This window comes from Nylanderia fulva, unplaced genomic scaffold (genome assembly GCF_048542155.1).
Source record: "Nylanderia fulva isolate GAGA-0341 unplaced genomic scaffold, ASM4854215v1 Scaffold24, whole genome shotgun sequence".
Classification (NCBI taxonomy): domain Eukaryota; kingdom Metazoa; phylum Arthropoda; class Insecta; order Hymenoptera; family Formicidae; genus Nylanderia; species Nylanderia fulva.
This window is the reverse complement of record NW_028190304.1, coordinates 1,692,121-1,713,572: the sequence shown is the minus strand read 5'-3', so window position 1 is coordinate 1,713,572 and position 21,452 is coordinate 1,692,121. Positions and strand designations below refer to the sequence as shown.

At 26.7% G+C, this 21,452-nt stretch overlaps 3 protein-coding genes across 7 annotated transcripts; 2 read left to right on the top strand and 1 right to left on the bottom strand.

The window, feature by feature from the left end:
- Positions 1 to 11: 11 nt before the first annotated feature.
- On the top strand, positions 12 to 1,248 carry LSm7 (U6 snRNA-associated Sm-like protein LSm7). 2 transcript variants are annotated; one of them, XM_029306906.2, is made up of 4 exons: positions 12 to 160; positions 256 to 267; positions 332 to 509; positions 645 to 1,248. In XM_029306906.2, the coding sequence occupies exons 1-4, from the start codon at positions 155 to 157 to the stop codon at positions 782 to 784; spliced, it is 336 nt and encodes a 111-aa protein (XP_029162739.2). In that variant the 5' UTR covers positions 12 to 154; the 3' UTR covers positions 785 to 1,248. The 2 variants fall into 2 exon arrangements, with proteins under 2 accessions (XP_029162739.2, XP_085339428.1); XM_085483302.1 differs by lacking the exon at positions 256 to 267.
- On the bottom strand, positions 256 to 21,387 carry ChLD3 (Chitin and LDLR binding deacetylase 3). The gene is made up of 12 exons (XM_029306897.2): positions 20,281 to 21,387; positions 19,442 to 19,526; positions 7,770 to 8,160; positions 5,618 to 5,752; positions 4,900 to 5,004; positions 4,321 to 4,464; positions 3,804 to 3,986; positions 3,313 to 3,451; positions 3,096 to 3,217; positions 2,578 to 2,807; positions 1,723 to 1,893; positions 256 to 1,392 (listed from the first exon to the last, which is right to left on the bottom strand). The coding sequence occupies exons 3-12, from the start codon at positions 7,819 to 7,821 to the stop codon at positions 1,114 to 1,116; spliced, it is 1,560 nt and encodes a 519-aa protein (XP_029162730.2). The 5' UTR covers positions 7,822 to 8,160; positions 19,442 to 19,526; positions 20,281 to 21,387; the 3' UTR covers positions 256 to 1,113.
- Positions 14,239 to 19,133, top strand: Scp1 (Sarcoplasmic calcium-binding protein 1). 4 transcript variants are annotated; one of them, XM_085483285.1, is made up of 6 exons: positions 14,239 to 14,493; positions 15,942 to 16,038; positions 16,580 to 16,784; positions 17,484 to 17,613; positions 18,497 to 18,603; positions 18,844 to 19,133. In XM_085483285.1, exons 1-6 carry the CDS (start codon positions 14,442 to 14,444, stop codon positions 18,970 to 18,972), a joined length of 720 nt encoding a protein of 239 aa, XP_085339411.1. In that variant the 5' UTR covers positions 14,239 to 14,441; the 3' UTR covers positions 18,973 to 19,133. The 4 variants fall into 4 exon arrangements, with proteins under 4 accessions (XP_085339411.1, XP_085339410.1, XP_029162735.1 ...); XM_085483284.1 differs by having other exon boundaries at positions 16,571 to 16,784; XM_029306902.2 differs by lacking the exon at positions 15,942 to 16,038 and having other exon boundaries at positions 14,242 to 14,493; positions 16,618 to 16,784.
- Positions 21,388 to 21,452: the final 65 nt, after the last annotated feature.

The following is a 21,452-nucleotide window of genomic DNA, read 5'->3' as shown; positions in this document are numbered from 1 at the left end:
AATAATCGATACTTGACTTATTCGAGTAGAGAGCGACAAACATAATTTGGAGTATCTACGCGCGCGACTGAGTTTACTTAAAGTTGTGATGTCTTTTTATTGACTTTATAAAAAGTAATTCACTATTTGCAGTTAAATCTTTTTTCTCGTAAGGATGTCTGTAAGTATATAATGTGAAATTACGTATACCTCTCATTTTTCTATAATCTAGGTTAAGACTTACCCTCAAGTTAACCTCTTTATTCTTCCTTACAGGCACCAAAACAGGTAATACATCACATATATAGTTACTGAACTGATCACGAATCTGAGCGTACTTGCATTTTTATAGCAACAGAATGTCGAGCACAAAGAGAAGAAGTGGAAAGAGAGTATTCTCGATTTATCTAAGTACCTTGAAAAGAACATAAGGGTAAAGTTCGCCGGAGGCAGAGAAGCTGAAGGTATACTCAAGGGTTACGATCCCTTACTAAATCTCGTACTGGACAACACAAAGGAGTATCTTAGAGGTACATAAAACTTATAACAAGTTATTATAAATGTGATTATAGATTATACCTCTATTACATCCTCTTGCTATTTTATATCTTCATTCAATATCTTGAGTGTTTCTTGAAACACATACAATTTCCTTAATTATACAGATCCAGATGACCCATATAAATTAAATCAGGACACTCGTATGCTGGGATTGGTGGTGTGTAGAGGAACATCGGTAGTGCTTATTTGTCCCGTAGATGGCATGGAATCCATTCAAAATCCATTCATACAACAGGAAGGATAAACAGGAAAGATTATGTCTTCACACAACCAATATATGATGTTACATCTTAAGAGAGAAAGTTATCTTAATAACTAAAAATCTTGAACCATTTCCATTTTTCTAATGATAAAGAAAATATAATTTATTTTGCTTCATATTGATAATTAAAGAAGCTTACCTATGTATCTAGAAAATAAATGCAATTTTCTTATAAAAAAAGTACATAGTTTTACAACTGTTTACAATAAAATAAATAATACACTTATATCTAAATAAGGTACTATGCGTAAACTTCTAACGATGTACAAGCAACATAGAAGAATAAGTTTTACGTTGCTTTTACCACGTTTTTACTCGATTCCAAATTCATTTCTTAACCACGGATATTGTTGCGGACATTCAAAACACGTGTGTAAATACCTGTACGACTTGAGCACTCTACTGGATAATTTGCAATTCTTTGGCAAATCACAGGCGACTTCAAATGGTTCAAAATGCCGTTTTGTACACTGCCATGGTTTGAACTTTTCAATTTCATTCAGAGATGTTGGCCTGCGCATCCATTCCACAATCTGATGACTCGTGACAAAGAATACATCATCCAGCTGAAGTACATCATCGATGAATTTCTAATTACAGAAAATATTGGTTAATTGAATAATTAAAAAAGTATTATTGGTTGATTAAATTGAAATAATCATCTTTGCTAAATTATATTAATAGAGCAAAATTAGGAAAATTAGACAATTTTTATGTAATAGTTATAAAAATCTTGAATATATGTAATTTCTGTAATTTTTGATGTTATAATTTTTTAAAAATAAAAGAAAAATATAAATATTTTTTGCAAACAAATTAATTAAAAAGATGAACATGACATTAATTAACGTAAGATAAGTACATTGATTTTATTAGATAATAATTATACAAAAAAAGTAACTTATTAAAATTATACTTACATTAAATGCGTAAAAATATGTTGGATTTTGGAACCATGATGCATGAAAGTGTAGACCAAAAGGCGCGCGATTGGTGAGATAATGTCTCTTAAAGTTTAGCATGAGCATCTTGTAAATTTCTTCACCAGATAAATTGGAAGGACACGAGTCCACAGTGGTGCAAGTATATTCCTAAATAAAAATTCAAGAAATATCATTTCTCAATAAAGTGCATAAATCATTTTTCAATAAAGTACATAAATTAGTGGAATAATTAGTACTTTTATATAGAATTATTTTTGATCTTTTATCTTTAGATCGCTCTATAATAAAAGAAATACAGACAAAGATTAAAATTGATATAGATATTAAAAATAATTTATAAATAATTTATAAAATAATTTATAAAATAATTTATAAGTGTCATAATTTTTAATCAAATCACATTTCAAAAATCTTGTATCTGTATATTTCCTTAATTTGAGTTATTTCTATATATTTTTAACAATTCCAAATTCTCTCTCTTTGGTACATGTTAAAAATAAGAAATTTTACTGTAAATGCTTATATTCATCTTAAACTGTATCATAAATAAATGTTCTGATATTTACATTTATATATCTTTATATCATTTGATGAAAATTTAAATGTTTATTCTATTGGTTTTCATATATTTCGATAAATCATGATTATGAGTCTAACGAAAAGATTTGTGTCTCTTATAAAGATACATATATTTTGGAAATTGCGCAATTTATTTTGCGCGTGCGTAACAATCTTATATTAAAAGTTTTACGAGCTCAGCTTTTCATCTTTACTTAGTACTTATCAACAAACGAGAAACGTTCCAATCTGTCGAGTGTGGCATTTACTTACATTTGCCAAAAGTTGATTTAGCGGTAGCTCCCAGATATTCGGGTGGGAACGAGTCGGGCAAAACTGTCCCGCGCGAACGCACGCATGTGGCAGTCTATAATCGAGCGTATAGGGCCACAAAGGTGGATCCGAGAACGGTGCTACGATTGAGGAATCGTAAACGAAGCCAAATTCGGACATCATCAGGAACTGACGATTCCATCCGACTTGCAGAAAGGGAGCCCTTATCCCTACCGACATTATAAGCTACATAAACACTTATTGTCATCTCATCTCAAGGAAAAACGACATATTTGAAATTTATATGTAATTAATTGAATTAAATTCATTATAATAAATAATAAATTAATTGAATTGTAATTGAAATTTATATATCCAATTGCACAATAAATATAAATAATGTAACATTTTTTTGTAAGACTTTCTTTCAATAATGATCTTTATATATATATATATATATATATATATATAAATCGTTTTTTATTTAATCATTAATTATATTAAATTGAGATTTTTACCTTTGATATCGCCGAGACGAACAGCTGCATATTTCTTGATAATGTTTGCTACCCCGACCATCTCGTCGAACCAATCTTCGATCGTTGCGTTTTTCGACCACCATTCCTCTGGTCCGCGATGCCTAAGTAATAATCCTTAATTTATTTTGCAAATCAAACAATATTGTCTCATCTCTTAATTTCTTTTCTTTCTCAAGATCTTGTTCAAAATACTCACGTAACGGAATGTGCAGCTATTTCGTGGCCGGTGTTCCATAAATACTGCACATCTCTGTAATTCGTGTATTGATGACTGATATAAAAAGTACCTCTTAAGGGACAGCCATTGGGATTTTTTCTGTCGTCCGTAAATATTTCTGCAAATGTGATTATTTGCTATTATTATTTTTCCTTTTTATATATTTTTAACATTTTTATTTTTATTTTCAAACAAATTTCCATATTATTAAGAAAAATGATTAATATCTGAACATTAAAATATCTGAATATGTGCGTATTTACAAATGAGTTTATCAGAAGCCAAACTAATCAGTTTTAAGAAATTTACAAAAAAATTAAAGTGATCAATTTGGCTCTTGAGAATCTCAAGGTAACAAAATTAATTTTATTTTTAATTTTAATTTAATTTGTAGTTTTAATTTAATTTTAATTTAATTTTAATTTTTTATTTTATTTTTATTAAATTAATTTGATTAATAAGCTTCTTACTTGAATAAAGTTCAAAGTTTTCATCATTCACAGCATCATCGAAAGTGATCGTTATCATTTGTGGAACAGTGAGTGCGGTGAGATTTCCTGGAATTCGAGTGCCATCTTTGGAGCACCAACAATTTGGCAATCGGCATTTTTGCGTGTCACACGCCGGCGCAGCATTTGTATCATGTCGCATATCTATAACAGATAAATGATAATAATATTAATAATAATTAACGCGTACCATAAAAATCCTTATTTTATAATTTTTTTACCGTAAAATCAAAACAAAATCGCAATTTCTCCTTCATACAACAGAAGAAAGCGATTCACAAAATAAAATATAAAAACTATAGTTAATTAAATTTTCTTTCAATTATTTATATTATTAATTATTATTCAAACGCGTTACCGCCCTTCTGTTTAGACCAAATTTTATACGCATATCAAGTCTTTGATTTTAGAATCTTACCTCACCTATTCAAAATCGAATTATTATTCAATGAAATCGTAAAAGTGGTATATCTCTTACCGCACCATCCTTCGTCGGAACCGTCAGGACAATCGACACTTCCATCGCAGAAATATAGAGCCGGAAGGCACGTGCCATCTCCGCATGCCAGACTTTTCTCGTCACACTCGCCTTTCTTCAGCAACGGCTTCGCTGGTTGAGCATCTACAAGAAGCTTTTAAAATTTCACATCACCATTCGGTAACACATGTAATAATAATGCTTATATTCTTGAAAATATCAACTTTATGGATATCTTTGTTCCCAAAAAATTCCAATTTTATTCGACAGATTACGACAACAAATTTAGTTTTAAAGTTAAAAATTAAAGTTAGGGTATTCGATATTAATATGATAGACGTAAATTAAAATTATCAATGAAAGATTTAACTGTTAAACAAAGAAAGAAGATTAACTCATCATCGCTGCGCCGCATGATTTTTCAAGTGAAAGTAATAGTTACGTGTGTAACATTCGATCGTTTTCTTACGCGAGTAGAAATCGATGTAAGGTTCGCAGACGGTCTTTATTCCGTTTACAGTATGTATATAGTTACGTACATACAGCATTGTTAGTTTTAAGCTAAATCTAAAGTTATACCTGAAGTTATGTCGCAATTATCGACATTTGTCTTAAAGTCGCAAATCTGCCTGGAGACGTCAAAAAGGAGTCCTTGCGAGCACTTGAATTCGAATACTTCATTATCTGAAATGATGATTTGACACGTGTAATTTCGGATTAATTACACATATCGTATATTTTCAGATTTTATACCAAAGCAAACAATATGATTATTTATATCTTCACACATAAATTGTTTCAATCAAAGAAATAATACATAATTATACATAAGAAATAATATTATAAAGTACATATATTTTTTGAACCCAGAAACTTGTGTGTAAAAATATCTCATTAAAAAACATAACAAGAAAAAATATAGTATATAATTATATCATATAAGTATAACAAAAATATGTTAATATATTGAATAATTGAAAACTATGACTACAAATATTATTTTCATAAATTCTTCCTATAGATATATTAAAAACATGTAAAAAAATGAAATAAAAAACTTCTAATTAAAAAAGAAATAAAACTGGTAATTAAAATATTAAATTTTAATAATTAATATATTCTTTGATCTAATTATTTCATACAATTTATTGTTGATTAAAAAACATATATATTATTATTTATATTAACATTGCTCGAAGAAAATGGTCAAGTTTCTAAATTTTTGACAGAGAGACGAGCGATTAAATGGACGGTCAATCTTTAAATATGAATTTTTTTCGTATAATTTTATAATTACCTAAACAGAGAAAATATTTGGCACATTCTGTAGGTGACCAGACATTGTGTGATGGTGTTTTAGGATTTCGGTAGAACTTGTTGTCGTCTATGCAAGGGACTTCTCCGGATTTTCCTTTCTCCGCCGCGATATTTGCTGAAAAAAAACATCACGATGCGGAGATGTTAGTTGTCCGACCCACATTTACCACGCTTCTAAATATTTCAGTATTAATAACCAATAATTATTTTTTTGCGAATTCAATGAATAATAATTAAAGTATGCATTAAAACTTCCATTTATGATATTTTCATAGATTTTATAACTTATTTCTTATAATTTCTTATATATATCCTATACAAGATGTTTGATAACTGATGATGCAACTAAGGAAGCTATTATTCACTTATTGCAAAATTAATCCGCTTGTAACAAGAACTTTTTGATTTGGTAATAATTTAATCTTTCATTTATTTACAAAGAATATTAATGACTTCTTCATACATTCGAATAAATTCTTTAGCGATTTTCTCAGACAAAAGTTTAAGATATGCAATCAATCCTTTTCACGTTTAATTCGGAGAGAGAATATTCTTTTATATTTTATATTACTTTTTTAAATAAAGTAAATAAAATATTAATTTTTCGTTATTTTTCTATGAAGGAAAACAATTCCAGATTTTTTTAAATTTAAAGTAAAAAAATATATATAATATTTAATGAAGAATTTATAATTAAGAAAGACATAATGTGTATAAAAAAAAAAGAGAAAAAAACATTTTGTATAAGATTCGTAATAAAAAAATTATTTTACATAGATATATAAGAAAAGAAGATGATTTTCACAAAGTAAATATTACTGATTGAACCGATTTCGATATCTTACGGCTGTAAGATTATCTTCAAGTGCGCGATACTTTCACGTTCCGGTTCGGAAACGGATATCTGTAGCGTGTGACGTATATTCGTTCGAAGAGAAATCTCGCGCGATTAGCGCCATCGTTTTCACCCGAATGCAAAAACGGAAGTGAAACTTTCGGCGCTCATCATTATTCACACACAAAACAAATTTCCAGAGTTAATCTATATATTTCTTTTAAATATATCTATATGTATGTTTTATTTTATAAAACTGATAAAATCAGAACTTTGTATAAAATTATCACAATTTTTGATGCTGCAAATAAAACGGAAAAGAGTAAAAGAATTTTCCAATTTTTGTTTTAGTTTTTTTAGATTGAGAATCTTCGTTCTCATTGATTATCAAATTCAAATTTATAGATGTATAAATATTATAGTTTTTATTATATATAAATACTATTTTGCTGCATCAAAAAATTATTTTAAATTTTATCCTTTGGTGAAACTTTTCCATCAGACAAAAATTTACTTTTCATCTATCCTATTTTTAGGATGAAATAAAAGAGAGGAAATTTTGATTTACTTACTTATATTGTAAACTATATATTTGACAATATTATTTATTTAATGACAACTTGGGTAAAAATATTTCTCTTTATTTTATTTTTTCTTTTATTAGATATTTAGATAAATGGAAACTGATCAATGTTGCAAGAATACGATCTCTAATTATGTGTTAAGTAATATAAAAATACAAATAATAAATGAGTAATAAATCTGTCAAGATAATGGTTTCTTTTGTAAGATTATATTTTTTTTATAAGTTAATAAATCATTGGATTTTCGAAGAGTTTTATCTCATATATATATATAATATAAATATAGAAATAAGTTTCTCTTTTCTCTTTGCAATATCAAAAATTATTCTTATATAGAAAGTTTTAATATGTGGAAGAAATGTTTTGTTATTTTTTAGTTAATTAAAGTTATTCGCATTTAAAATCAATATGGATATAAGAAATTATCGCGCACTGTCGATATTAATTACTGATTGCAATTAAAAATCTATACGATAAATATTATAGATTAATATTTAAAAATACTGCATAATTAAATGCATAATTAAATTTAAATATGTTTAACATGTGATTATAAAAATGCCCTTTCTATACAGAACTAAAAATATGATTTCTTTTTGACATTATATTTATAAACAGACTCGTATAATAATAGAGGAAACAACCGGATCTTAAGTGTTTAATGCTTTTCGAAATCTAAAACTCGCGAGTTCCTTTGCGAATTGCGAACTCACCGGAAACGGCAAGCAACGCGATCAGCACGAGGAAACGGATCTTCGCTCTCATGTCGATCTTTCGCGCGCGCGGATCTTTCACGCGGGTTCCACGCGCGACAGCTCGCACTTTCAAACTGACGGCCCCTTACGAAAGCACGCCTTATATGACGAGTATACACTGCGCTTAATATCGTACGGATCTCCACCAAGCCGGCTATTTCACTCGTCTCTGGTTAGGTGATTGCGATACCGGTATTTCGAATACCGCTTAATGGCATGTACACTCTTTGGCCAATTTAGGATTGATTTTTCCTTTGTCGAGAAGGTCGTGAGAGTCGTCGGTTTCTCGCGATTTGCCATTCTCTTCAACACGCCTTTATAACTAACAATAAGCTTCAAGAGTGAAATCCTGCAATGTATATAAAAGTTTACTTGAAATTCATCTGTCTTTAATTACTATTTAAATATACGATATCCACAGAAAAAAAGTAAAAATATAAGTATAACGCAATAATATATAACTAATCTATTTATAAGAATTTGCTAAATCTTTAATTTTGACAACATTGTAATCTTATTTCAATATTATATATTGTCATCTAAAGAATATAATAAAATGTTATTTTATATAAAGATAAATTATTTGCTATCCAACTTTTTTTCAATCAAGAAAAATTATTCTTAAATAACAAGATTAATATTTTTCTTTATTGAACTATATAAAATGTTTTCATTCGAGCAAATTTTTGCGTCCATACTGTAAAAAAATATGTAATATATTATATATTCTTTTATGTAAATTTACATATTTTTTACAGAGTATACAAGTATATAAATTTTGATTTGACACTTTTTCTGTATAGTTTTGTTATATTTGCGTATATTTTCATCGCTAAAATAATTTTTTCTATGAGAAAATGTTTTATTTTTAACCATTAATTACTTAAAATTATCAATGTTTGGATACTTTGTCTTCGATCGAAGAAATTTTCGCATTTAATAATGTACCCACTCAATCAGAAGCGGTCAATCAGCTTCTCTTTCATTTAAAATGAGGATATTATTAACATACTATCAATTTGCGCACAAATAATTATTTGATAACTTAAAAAAATCATAAAAAATATTATTAATCCAAAAAATGGTAAAAAAGTTTATTATATTTGTATTAAATGCAGTTTTAGATTTTCATTTGGCGATATGGTTTTATATTAGATCTAATTTAATTCTTTAATTAAGAATTAATAAATTATTAAAGAGTAAGAAATTTCCCACAGAATGAGCAAATAAGGTCTAATCCATTAATTATTAATTTAGAACACACGATAAGTCTTTCACTCAAATATATTAACTCTAAGCAAGCATACTTTCTTTGAATTTTAGACAAATTCCTTAGTTATAATTTTAAGAAATTTTTCCTTTATACAAATCGAGGTTTTGCAATAATTTTTGTAAATTAAAAATTACGTATAAATTGATTAGATATAAATAATTAAAAAAAAATAAACTTTAGAAACTCAAATAAATAATAAAAGTCTTTAATGTAAATAATAAAAGTCTTGAAAATATTAGACTTTGATAGCAGTTTATAATTTCAAACTTAGTTATAAAGCTAAATAATGTTGAAGACATAACATATGTAATATATCCCAGGCTAAACATTATTTTTGGACGATTGTTAGCTCCTCTAGACTCTCATAAAAGCAATGTCAGGCTATGATGTGAAAATAACAATAGTTCGCTGATTTAACTGATGGATAGTTACCAAGAATAATCTTTATAATCTTTCGACTCTGTCCAACTGCTTGTGAAGAGGAGGTTTTTGCATAATTTTCATCCAGAATATCTCGGATGGAGAGAGCTAAATCACTTATCGTATATCGCGCGACAATTTCGCGAAAGGCGACGATTTATCCGTGCTAATTAATTATCTCTCCGCGAGATTAATCGCGCATCCATCATTCCCACCGTTTACACAGTTGGAACCGAATCCACAGCGATTATTACCCCGGCTGGGCTATTCGCCAAATAACAGTACAAGCTTGTGTATAATCGCGAAGAATCTATACCACGTTCGATTCAACAGCTAGCTCTAATTTGGCGCGCGCAATAATCCCAATGTACACTAAAAAAAAAATTTATTGATTCAAATAAATATTTATTTCAATAGTGCCTTATAAATCATTTATTTGAAACTATAAATAATATTTATTTCATGTGAAAAATATGTATTTTTAGGTATATAAAAAAATCCTTTTCAATAGATAGATAAATTTATTTCTTTCAAATAAATAATTTATTAAGACAGTATTGAAATAAATATTTATTAATTTTATAATTTTTTTAGTGTATCGCCATTTTTTATGTCAAATTTAACAAATATCGCATATGTTCCAAATGGTCCACAGAAATTTTTGTGTTAATTTAACATAATACGGAGAGAGAGATATGTTAAATTAAATGGTGACACAAATACTTAATATTTTAATATAAAATAAATAAAAGAAATGCAAACTTCAAGTAAACTTGGAATAAATTGTGTGTAAAATTAACATATAGTATTAAATTGAAAAAAATGTTAATTTCACATTTTATCATCCCTCCTTATTTTATAAAATAAAATCAACATTTTTTTCTGTAAATTTTAACAGATAAATCTTGTTACTAATAAGATAAAACATATTTATTGTGTAAAATTAAAAATAGATGCATAATTATGTTATTTTTATACTTTTTTCAATTGTTTTAATAATTTAACATTTGAGTTCAATGAACACAACAGCAATATTTTAAATTAACACATAATAAATGTGTTAAATATTTAACACAAAAATTTTAAAGGGGATCGTTTTTAACAAGAAATCGCAAATCTTCCAACTGTGAAGCAACACACTTTTCTGATGAATTATCTTGATGTGCATCATGACTACGCGAAAGTATGAATCTGTTTTTTTCTCTTTTTTCTCATTAAAGAACTAGAACTACATAATTGTAACCAAATTGTATGTTTTCCTTAATAGAAGAAATCAATTTTTGCTTCATAAAAATTTAATTATTATTATTATTAAGTTTAACATTAATTAATTATATTAATCAAGTTAAATTTAAAGTTTGTGTTTTGTGCACAATCACTTAATATGAAGAAAAATAGTTTTCCTTGAAACTTATGCACTTCTCTCGAAACTAAAATGTCGATTTGTTTTAATAAAATATAATTTTTTTATATAATTTCTTTTACATAAGTAGATTTTTCTATCATATTATATATGAGAAAGAAAGAGAAAAAGAAAGACGAAGAAAGAGAGAAACATCATAAAATAGAGACTGCTCTGCAAAATATATTTCATATTTTAATCCAATGTAATATGTAATATAAACATAAAACAAGTAATTAATATTTAGACCCTAAAATTATTTTATTTAGAACCAAAAAGCCTTAAGAAAATTAAACCAAACAAATATATTGTTCTCTACCTTAATTTTTCTATTTACAACATTTTTAACAAATTAAAGTTTTATATTTTATAATTTCATAATTTAATTTTTTTTAATTTATACTAATAAATTAAACAAATTAATTCTTCGCGAGTCATTAATAGATGACATTTACAAGTTAGAAATACATATAATGCATTTTTTGATGACTTTTTTGAGCCCGTAGTAAATAAAGATAATAAAATCGAAGTGTAATAGACACACATTGTGTAAATCTTAAATGTAAAATTTGGAAGTTATCCAAGAGACTTCCGAAAGAACGATTATTGAATCTCTTTTGTAAATATATATGTTACATTAGAAAGAACACGTGTGTATAAAATTGAACATCGGAAATGCGTATCGATTCTGTAACTTTTTCTAAAGTAAAAACGTAAAAAGTGAAAAATTTCCGTCAATCGCACATCGATTTCATTTTAAAATCAATGCGTGATTGGCGGAAATTTATCACTTTTCATGTTTTCACTTTAGAAAAAGTTGCAGAATTGATACCCTGGTCGCAAGACACTACCGTGTCTTTTGATTTACAATTTAAAAAATGTCCGATTTGCGCAATTTTCATCTATGCCGCATCTGTTTTTCAGTTTCGGTATGAAACGAATATAGAGTTTACGATCTAACACGATATGTTTCTCGCGGATTGAAGACGCTTGAAAATGTCATCGATTCGAAGTAGACAAATACTTATAATTTTTCAGTTTCGGTATGAAACGAATATAGAGTTTACGATCTAACACGATATGTTTCTCGCGGATTGAAGACGCTTGAAAATGTCATCGAAGTAGACAAATACTTATAATTTATTAACGCACGAGCCCATTTCCGCATCATCGGCAACAAAGAGCGTGATCACGCGTGTCTCGTGACGGTCCACCGTCTCCACCGAGGACACGGGGACTATGTACGAAAATACATTCACGCGGGAGCAAGAAGATAAATCGAGGTAGCACAGTCGTGTTACTTCGAACGTGACCTCCGTTCAAATTAGAATAATGCTGCGAGAAGAAGAACGGCCGGCGCATATGGGACATTTTTCTCAAAAATCTATTGATTAACCATTATTTCCACAATTGTCAAAATAAACAATTATATATGTAATTTAAACATTTTTTAATTTAATGATTGAATTAATAATTCATTTATGCAATTGTCAAAATAAATAATTATATATATAAAATAAATACAAATTTATTAATTAGTAGTTATTTGTACAAATGTCAAAATAAATAATTATATATATGTATATATAATTATTTTATTAATTTATAAATTTTTATTCATTTTATATATATACTTAGCTAATATATTTTAATATATTTATATATATAATTATTAATAATAAATGAAAATTATTTTCGCATGAAAAAATCTGCTTCTAAATATGAAGAAATTTAATTTAGTAAACTTTAAATAAGAAATTTAAATCCGCTTCAGAATAAGAAGAAATTTAAATAAATTGTAAGAGATGTTTAATTTTATATATATATATATATATATATATATATATATATATATATATAATGTATATTAATCTTATGCACGGCTCCATTTATTTAAGAATTATAAGCTCAATATATCAAAAATGCAATATACATATCATAAATATTTAAATTTCTTAATACGACTTATTTTTTTCGAAATAAATTTTATATTCCTATCCACAGATTCATACAACAATCAGTGTTTAAAAAATATTGCAACGATTAACTTGACAACAAATTTTTTTTCAGTGCCTTTCTATCTAAAATCGTATTCAACAAAACTTTTATAAAACTTGGTACTCAAATAGTAATATAAAATTTTATATATTTTATTTTTCTTTTATCTTTAAATTAAGACTTTGTCTTTGATGACGCGTGCATTTCCTTTTGAAAATATTTGACCTGCTGTCTTGCGAAAAATAATGTTCAAATAACGAAAGAAAATATGGGTTCGAGTATTTCCTTAAATACGTGCAAGACACAGCATGAGGAAAGTTCTCGGTCGAGAGTCTGATTTCAGCAGGGTCTCAGTTAAATTCGGACTGCTCCGATCTGCTTCAACGTAAGTCGGCTCAATTAGAATTTAGATCCGTTCCCGTCAACAAGAATTAGAAAGGCGGAAATGGAGATATCTCGATTTTGCATACTTCATTCCGCGCGATCTGTACGAATGCAAGCAGATAATTGATAATTTCCTGTTATGCGTTGACTGGGACTTACTTCCAGAAGTCACACATCATTAATATATGCATATATAAAGTGTTCTCGACTTTTTTCAAATTTTATGAGAAACGTATTTTACATTGCGCATTAAAAAATAAATAATATATGGTAATAGCGGTTTAATAATTAAATTTTTTTATATAACTTCGAGCAAAGATTCAATACAAGTATTCATTTAAAAATTTCAAGATAAAGATATATATAAACTATACATGATATAGAGAAAGAGAAAAATAAGCATTCAATTTTAGATGTATATCCAAGTAAATTTTTTAAATATAATTCTACATTTTTAATATTTGATTAATTAATTTATTTTTTATATTACACCTCTATTTTTTTATACATGATTTTTATATGTGACATCATTTGACGTCAAAATGATGTACACGTTTGCTATAAAATATATATATATATATATTATATATTTTTTAAAAGATATATAATATATAAAATAAATAAATTAATTAATTAAATATTAAAATTGTAATAGATTGTTGAAAAAAAATTTTTTTAATAAGCACATCATCTTTAATTTTGAAAAACTCTAGAGGAAAGTTTTATATAAAGATTGTGCTATAAAAATTGCTGAGAAAATGGTTGAAAAGTGCTGTAAGTCGATAGTACGAAATAGTGCTCGGATAAAGAAGAATTTTCGTAAGGGTGGGACGAGATCTATAAAACGTTTCATGGATGTCAAAGGGATAAATTCGATATAGACGCGTTGTTTTGCCTCCACCATCACCTGAGTTCCTTCCCCGATCTTTGTATCCCTCGCTCAGAGGGGATAGCCTAAGTTTAGAGCCGGCGACACTCCGGCCGAGTTCAGTGCGAAACCACCATCCTCTCGAATCACTTAAATTTCCTCACGTGCTTTCGATTTCCGAGCGTGGATCCGCGAAGCATTTCGATCCGAGCTCGTCGCGATCCGGAAGAAATTCTTGATATTTCGCGCCTAAGAGTTTTTTTTTAAAAGAGAAAAAACAGAGGGATGGCGTACAGCTGGGATAACCGCGTTAATTTCATAGTGAAGTTTCTGTATGGTTAGTAGATGCGAAAGATATTGCAAGAGTCGATATAGATTTGCGACAGAGGACAATTATTAAAAAAAAAAACTGTGATTGTACGAAAAAAATGTATCAAAATCGCGATACTGATGAGCAAAAATTGGAGAATTTTCTGTAAATGTATAAATTAAAAGTGTAAGATAAATGAACTTGTTTTGTGACACAAAAGCATAATAAAATTTGCGTCTACAATAGATTGTTCCGTACAATTTTCATTTATGAAACGTGCACGCGCAATATTTTTCTTTTCTCCATCTATTAATTAAAATACAATATTTTTCTCCTCTGTCGAATATGTATTATCGTGCAAATACATCTTCTTGCATTATCTTGCATTTCTCATATGTGCTTTTCCTTCGTGTGTATATGTAGACCACGTGGTATGACAATATCGTGGCAATTGATTATAGATTTCTCAATTAAAGTTCCATATAAAATAAGTGCTAAAAAACGATAGAAAGTACAAGAATAACAGGACTTATCTCTGTCATTTTTTAAATGGAATCTAATAATAATTAAAAAAACATTTGTCTCAATTTTTAAATACAAAATTTTACGTTTATGAGTAAGTAGAAATACATATAATTCTTTCTGTAACTTGATTATTATAGTGTATTTTTATACACATAGTAACGAAAGGAATTAATTCTATTGAAAATATTACATAGTTCTATATAGAAATAAGAATTTATTTAGATAGTTAAATGTTTTAAAAAAATGTTGTAAATTTAAATATTTTTATAGAGAAAACTAAAAAAAAATGAATATTAAAAAATTGATCAATATTAAAAAAAAATCATGTGTTTATTTCAAAAATGTAAAATAAGCTTTAACTAATTTTGAAAAATTGTGTTCAGAATCTTGTCTCTTGATATTTCTTGATGATTCTTCCTCATTTATTATTCCTTATTAAAAATGACAAAGAAATCACATTTTCTTTTATCTTCTACTGTTTGGAAATTATTTTATATGGCTATATTAGTCAAACGGTTATAAAATATTCGAATTATAGTGCAAAAATATTAGAAAAAGTAGATAGAAAATTTAGATACAGCAAAAATGTATCATTTAAATCATTTTATACCTGAATAAAACATTGTAAAAAATGCAGCAATGAAAGATTAATGATCGTCTGGAGAATTCAATTTAATGAATCTCTAATAAAAAATAGAGAGTGAACTATCTTCTGTGATTATGCATAAAACAAGTCGATAATCTAATTTTAAGATTAAAAGATCTGAAAAAGTATAAAAGAAGGGTTTAAAAGTAAAAAAAAGAATAAAAAAATCTTTGCTAAAGAATGTATATATACTACTCAAAAATTATACAATAAAAGCATAATATGATAGCTTTCAGAAATTTAAACTCTTCTTTATTATTTTCTCGTAATAAGAAATATTTCAATTTAGAATTTACTTTTGCAGAACAGTCTCATTCTCTATTAAAAAAACTGATTTATAATTATTATTATTCTTGCTATTATGATGAAATTTTGACAGGCAAAGGAATATTCATTAATAGGTAAGTAAATTTATTGGAACAATAATTGAAAAGATTAATATGTAAAAATTATTCAATGCTTCTCAAAAAATATATCTGACACTTTGTTTCTTCCTCTCTCATTTAATCTTTTCATTATATGTATCTTATTGTTAGTATGTCAAGGGATGCAAAATAAGAGTGAAATCGACTATACAGGATACTTATTAACATATTCTCTTTGAATTGTAGATTCTTCGACTAATTCGAAATCTTCGTTTAGCGAAAATGTCAACAAAAAATTACTTTAGCGTAACATTTTTTTAATTATGATTATATATATTATATATTAATGATTATAACTAATTAAAAACTCCAAATTTTTTATTAAAGTAAAATCTACCTGAAATCATCTAAAAAAAGATTTTTATTTATTATTATATCTATTTTTCTTATTCTATTTATTATTAAGATCTATTTCTTTCTTTAAAAAATTAATTTTGAAAAAATTATTTGTTTTAATTGCTTAAAAGATATTGATGTCTCGACATAGTTGTAAATAAAAACACGAAAGAATCCATAGTTCAAAAGAAGTGCACTTAGACGAACATCATCCTGCAGATATAGATGACAATGGATATTTGGACAAGCACGATTTCGAATGCATGGCATTGAGAATGACGCTGATCGAAGGCAAGGGCGATTTCAATTACAGTCGATATCAAGAAAATCTCCATATCATGATGTCCCTGTGGGAAGAGATAGCTGATTTGGCGGATTTCGATAAGGTATGCTTACAATTAGACATTGTTTCTATGATAGATGGCTATCTCTCCTGGCACAATTTACATCTTGCACTTTAAATTCTTCAAATATTTGAGCTCGAGACTGTAACTCGAGACCATCTTTGTGATGTATATGTGTCTATGTATATATTTTATTACATTTGTTGCAATCTTCTTTACGAGTTTCCAAACAATTATCTTTAATGATCTTTCTTCGACAATGCGGAATTGTTCTCAATTTTTTGGCAAATACGTGTGTTACTTATGTTTTTTGTTTTATAATTTAATTGGACAACTATAAATTCAGTTTATTTCAACATTTTCGTGCAAAGTTATTTTAAAACATGAACGAAAACATTATATTTTGTAAATCTAAATATTTAGGTAAATAATTGATCCAATTGAATTTCCTACACGTTATAGATTTAATAAATTTAATTTAATGTAAAGATCCTGAGAATTTAAGAGAAAAAATATCTAAGAAAATCTTGTAATTATTCTACATTAATAAAATAATTCTTTTGATACAGTTTAAAATCAATTTAAAAAATTATTTTATTAATTTAGAATTAATTACTATATTTACTATTTTTTCTCAGTTTTAAGTTCAATTCTTTTATTAAATTAAATTAATAAAAAATATTATATACATATATATGCCAATGAAATAATAATAGTTTGGGTGCAATATTTTTTGTCTAGGATGGCCTTGTAACGATAGAAGAATTTAAAAAAGCCGTCCAAAGTAGCTGCGTTGGACGTTCTTATAATGATTTTCCCCAAGCTATGAAGATGTTCATCGATAGCCATTTCAAAATTCTTGACATGAATGGTATCGTATAATATTCACAATTATACGAAACGACAAACATATTATGCGGACAGTAATAAATAAATTATTACTTATTCTTGCTAATTATAAACTAAAATCAATTTTTTAAAAATTGCAAAATTGGATATTATTTTCTAAAGTAGATGATTTTCTCATTCTCAAAATTAAGTAATTGATTTTACAGTTATTGAATTCTCTTATTTTAAACGTATTAAATAAAATTAAAATCTTTTTTTTAAAAATAATTTTAAAAAAGCCAAATCTGCTGAATATCATCAAGACAAAAGTTTTCTATTTTCAATTTTAATTTTGGACATAAGAAATAATTATAAAATATCAGCTATATCAAATGGCTTATGTCCAAACTTATTGTACTATTGACATTTTCATAATAAGGACGTTCAGCAGATTATCTTTTTAAAGACTGTTTCTAATTGTAAGAAAGATTTCAAGCAATGTCTCGCATTGTCAGAAATTTTCATATAACAGATCCATTTGCGTGTAAAATATATTTCTAATAATTAAAGAACATAAATGTTATTTTATTCAGTCAAAATAGAATTTAAAAAAATCATTTGCATTAAAAAAAGTTGTTAACTTGACTGAATCGTTCAACTAAATATTATTTTGTTAATTAAACATATAAAAATATTTAAATTAAATATAACATTAAATTTAACAAAACATGTGTATTTGACTTAAATGCCAATATATAGTCAATTAACATAATAATAATTTAGTTGGACGGTTTAGTCAAGTTAATAAATTTTTCTTCAGCGTGTTTATATAATATTAAGTTCTCTAGTAGAAGAGATAAGTACTCACACAATTTAATTATAATTTCCAATAAAAAAATTATTGAATTTTGTAATGCCTGTTTTAGAGGATGGTGTAATCGGCGCCGAAGAATTTCGATATGGCTGCGTTTCGTTAAGGATCGCAGTGGATAGCATAGATGATCTCGATAAAGCTTATCAAAGCCTTTTGAATGTAAGTTATTAATTTTATTTTATGGTTTATACAAGTCAATCAAATCAATTATTATTATTTCGTCTAATTTAACTTTATTGTATTTTTCATTGCTATTAAAAAAAACTATTTAAAAAATTTAATGAAATATTTCAAGTTTGTTCGAAGGAAACGCATGTTTTCAAAGAATGCATGCATATCTCATCAAAAATAATTACTTTAAATATCAAAACTAATAACTTGTAATCATTACGTTGATAGGATGATGATAGAAGGCGCGGCGGATTGATTTTATCACGTTATCAGGAATTATACGCTCAATTTCTCGGTAATCCCGACGACAATTGCCAGGCAATCTACCTCTTTGGACCGATATTTCAAAAATCGTAACTTGACGCGTTATTTTTCGAAGGAATATAAATCCTTATACAATACTTATATGTACAAAAAGACATACTTGCACAAAATATATTTAAGGCCTATATTAATAAACTTATTGTGAAAAGTTTGTAAAAATTATTATAATAAATCAGATATTTTATCGTAAACAACAGACTTTTATATTTTTATATTAAAATTTTTTTCTATCTTGAATTTTTATCATTATTCGTCATAATTTCGTCATCTCAATTTAAAATATATTACAAAAATTAAATTTAAAAAATCTCCAATACTAATGTTATTTAATTTCTTGGGAACTTTCTTACATTTTTTTTCGCGAATTATGAAATATCCTATATGTTTATAATATATTCAAGCCATTTATAAAAATAAATAGTTTGACCAAAATTTACTTACTATGCATCATTGCAAAATTATCGTAAGAGAGAGATTAGGTATAAAATAATTTAAAACTCACGTGTATAACACGATGCTCCTGCTCTCCTGTTTGTTTTCTGTCACTCCTTCGTGGCATTTATTTATGAAAATATGACACTTATTCACTAAAACAAATAATCATCGATTAGTCGATTATGCATGTATTAATCAATACAATTAATCACATTTAAATTTAATTATTTACTAATTATTTTCGGATTTAGAAAGCCTAAAAAGTATTAAAAAATTGGATCAAGCATTGGATCAAGTAATTAAAGTATATATATAATATCAAAATAAGCCATAATGCATTTAAAAATAATAATGAGGTTTATATATTGTTAGACTTACTAAATTTTATTTTAAAATACTTAAAATATATGTATTAAAATATTTATATATATAACACATATATATTTTAAATATTTTAAAATAAAACTCTAGCAAGTCTCTCTCTCTAACACAATATACAATATATATAAATCTCATTAGGATCGAGTAATTTAAGTATAATAAAAAGCGATACAATGCAATTTTTTATTAATAATTATTAATTTAAAATTCAAGAAAAAGTATATTTTATTTTGTAATATGTTAAATATTTTATGATGATATAGATATAGATAAGATATAGATTCGATTGTTTTACTGTGCGTTTTTAATCTAAATATATATAAATCATTGAAAAGAGTCAAACGATAAAAATCAAACAAAATATATATATATATATTATTTTCGGATTTAGAAAGCCTAAAAAGTATATATGTATATAATATTTCATATCCTCCTACTCAATTCATAAATCATGTGCAATAAATATATATATATTTCTCTCGACAGATTAGATTAATCTGTCAGAAAAATTTGTCAATTACATACCTGAGGCAACAGAAAAGAAAATCATTTCAGAAACACGTCCAAGATTTCCTCGTTTCATGTGATGTAGTCGACGAAATCGAATTGTGAGATGATATATATGATGAAAAAGCGATGTTTGTTTATTGTCCATAAACAATCTTCCAGATTCCAGATGACGGATGCTGATAATAAGATGACAATAAAAACGACTGTACAATCAGATAGAACCGAATTTATCATTTTTTCAACGCTTAATACGCACAATTTGAAACGATTAGATGCAAGTAAAATATATATATGTGCACTGTAAAACTTCTGCGCAGACAAGATGCGCAGTGGCGAAAAAAGCGACACGATACTCGAGCAATTTTTGACTCTTATGAAGACGCGACAAGACAATTTAATCATCGCGTTGCGATCTAGAAACGAAAAATTGAAGGAAAAAATGTAATACCTGCGTCCTAGAGAAAGGAAATCCAAAGATTAAAGAGAAACATTGCGTCGCTTTTTACCGCCAAACGTTCCTGCGTCCTGCCTGCGCGCGAGTTAATAATGTCATGAACTAAAACTTCATAGAAGGGAGCTCCGATGCTTCAAACGCGATCCGAAAGAAATAGCGACATCTGGTGTCATTTCAATATAGTAAGATTTAAATAAACAGAAAAAGGACTTTAATTTTATGTATTTTAGATTTTAAAAAACTTAAATGTATAAATATATATATATACAAAAATAAATAAATTTAGATGTTCGCTTTCTCTCTCTATATTTCTCTACGCTCTATATTTTATGCGATAATGACAGATTATCATAGTATATAAAACAGAAAATCGCATGAGACAAATCTATTTTTTTGAAAATTTTAAAAAGAAATTCCACTAGACTCATAAAAAATATTTTGATTTAAGAATTGACATTCCTTAATAAATTAATAAAAATAGATAATTATAAATAAAATGTATGATTTATCCTTTCTCACAAACTATAATTTCTTTTTAAAAAATTCTCCAATAATTTGATATACATTTCTCTATCAATGAATATGTCAATCATAATTATAAAATTAAATCTTTAAATAATCGACATATAAACATAATTATATAAAATATAAACATGCAAATATTTACTACAGGCACATGCGTCTGCTATTGATATCAATTTTTTAAAAATATAATTAAATGGAACAATATGTG

Bases quoted from the DNA above. Each gene is read 5' to 3' on its own strand.
- LSm7 (XM_029306906.2), top strand. The intron at 510-644 runs GTACATAAAACT...TTAATTATACAG, and splicing joins CACAAAGGAGTATCTTAGAG to ATCCAGATGACCCATATAAA.
- ChLD3 (XM_029306897.2), bottom strand. From the start codon at position 7,821: ATGAGAGCGAAGATCCGTTTCCTCGTGCTGATCGCGTTGCTTGCCGTT. The intron at 3,452-3,803 runs GTAAGAAGCTTA...TCACATTTGCAG, and splicing joins AAACTTTGAACTTTATTCAA to AAATATTTACGGACGACAGA. The intron at 2,808-3,095 runs GTAAAAATCTCA...TAATGTCGGTAG, and splicing joins TCGTCTCGGCGATATCAAAG to GGATAAGGGCTCCCTTTCTG.
- Scp1 (XM_085483284.1), top strand. From the start codon at position 14,442: ATGGCGTACAGCTGGGATAACCGCGTTAATTTCATAGTGAAGTTTCTG. The intron at 16,785-17,483 runs GTATGCTTACAA...TTTTTTGTCTAG, and splicing joins ATTTGGCGGATTTCGATAAG to GATGGCCTTGTAACGATAGA. The intron at 17,614-18,496 runs GTATCGTATAAT...TGCCTGTTTTAG, and splicing joins CAAAATTCTTGACATGAATG to AGGATGGTGTAATCGGCGCC.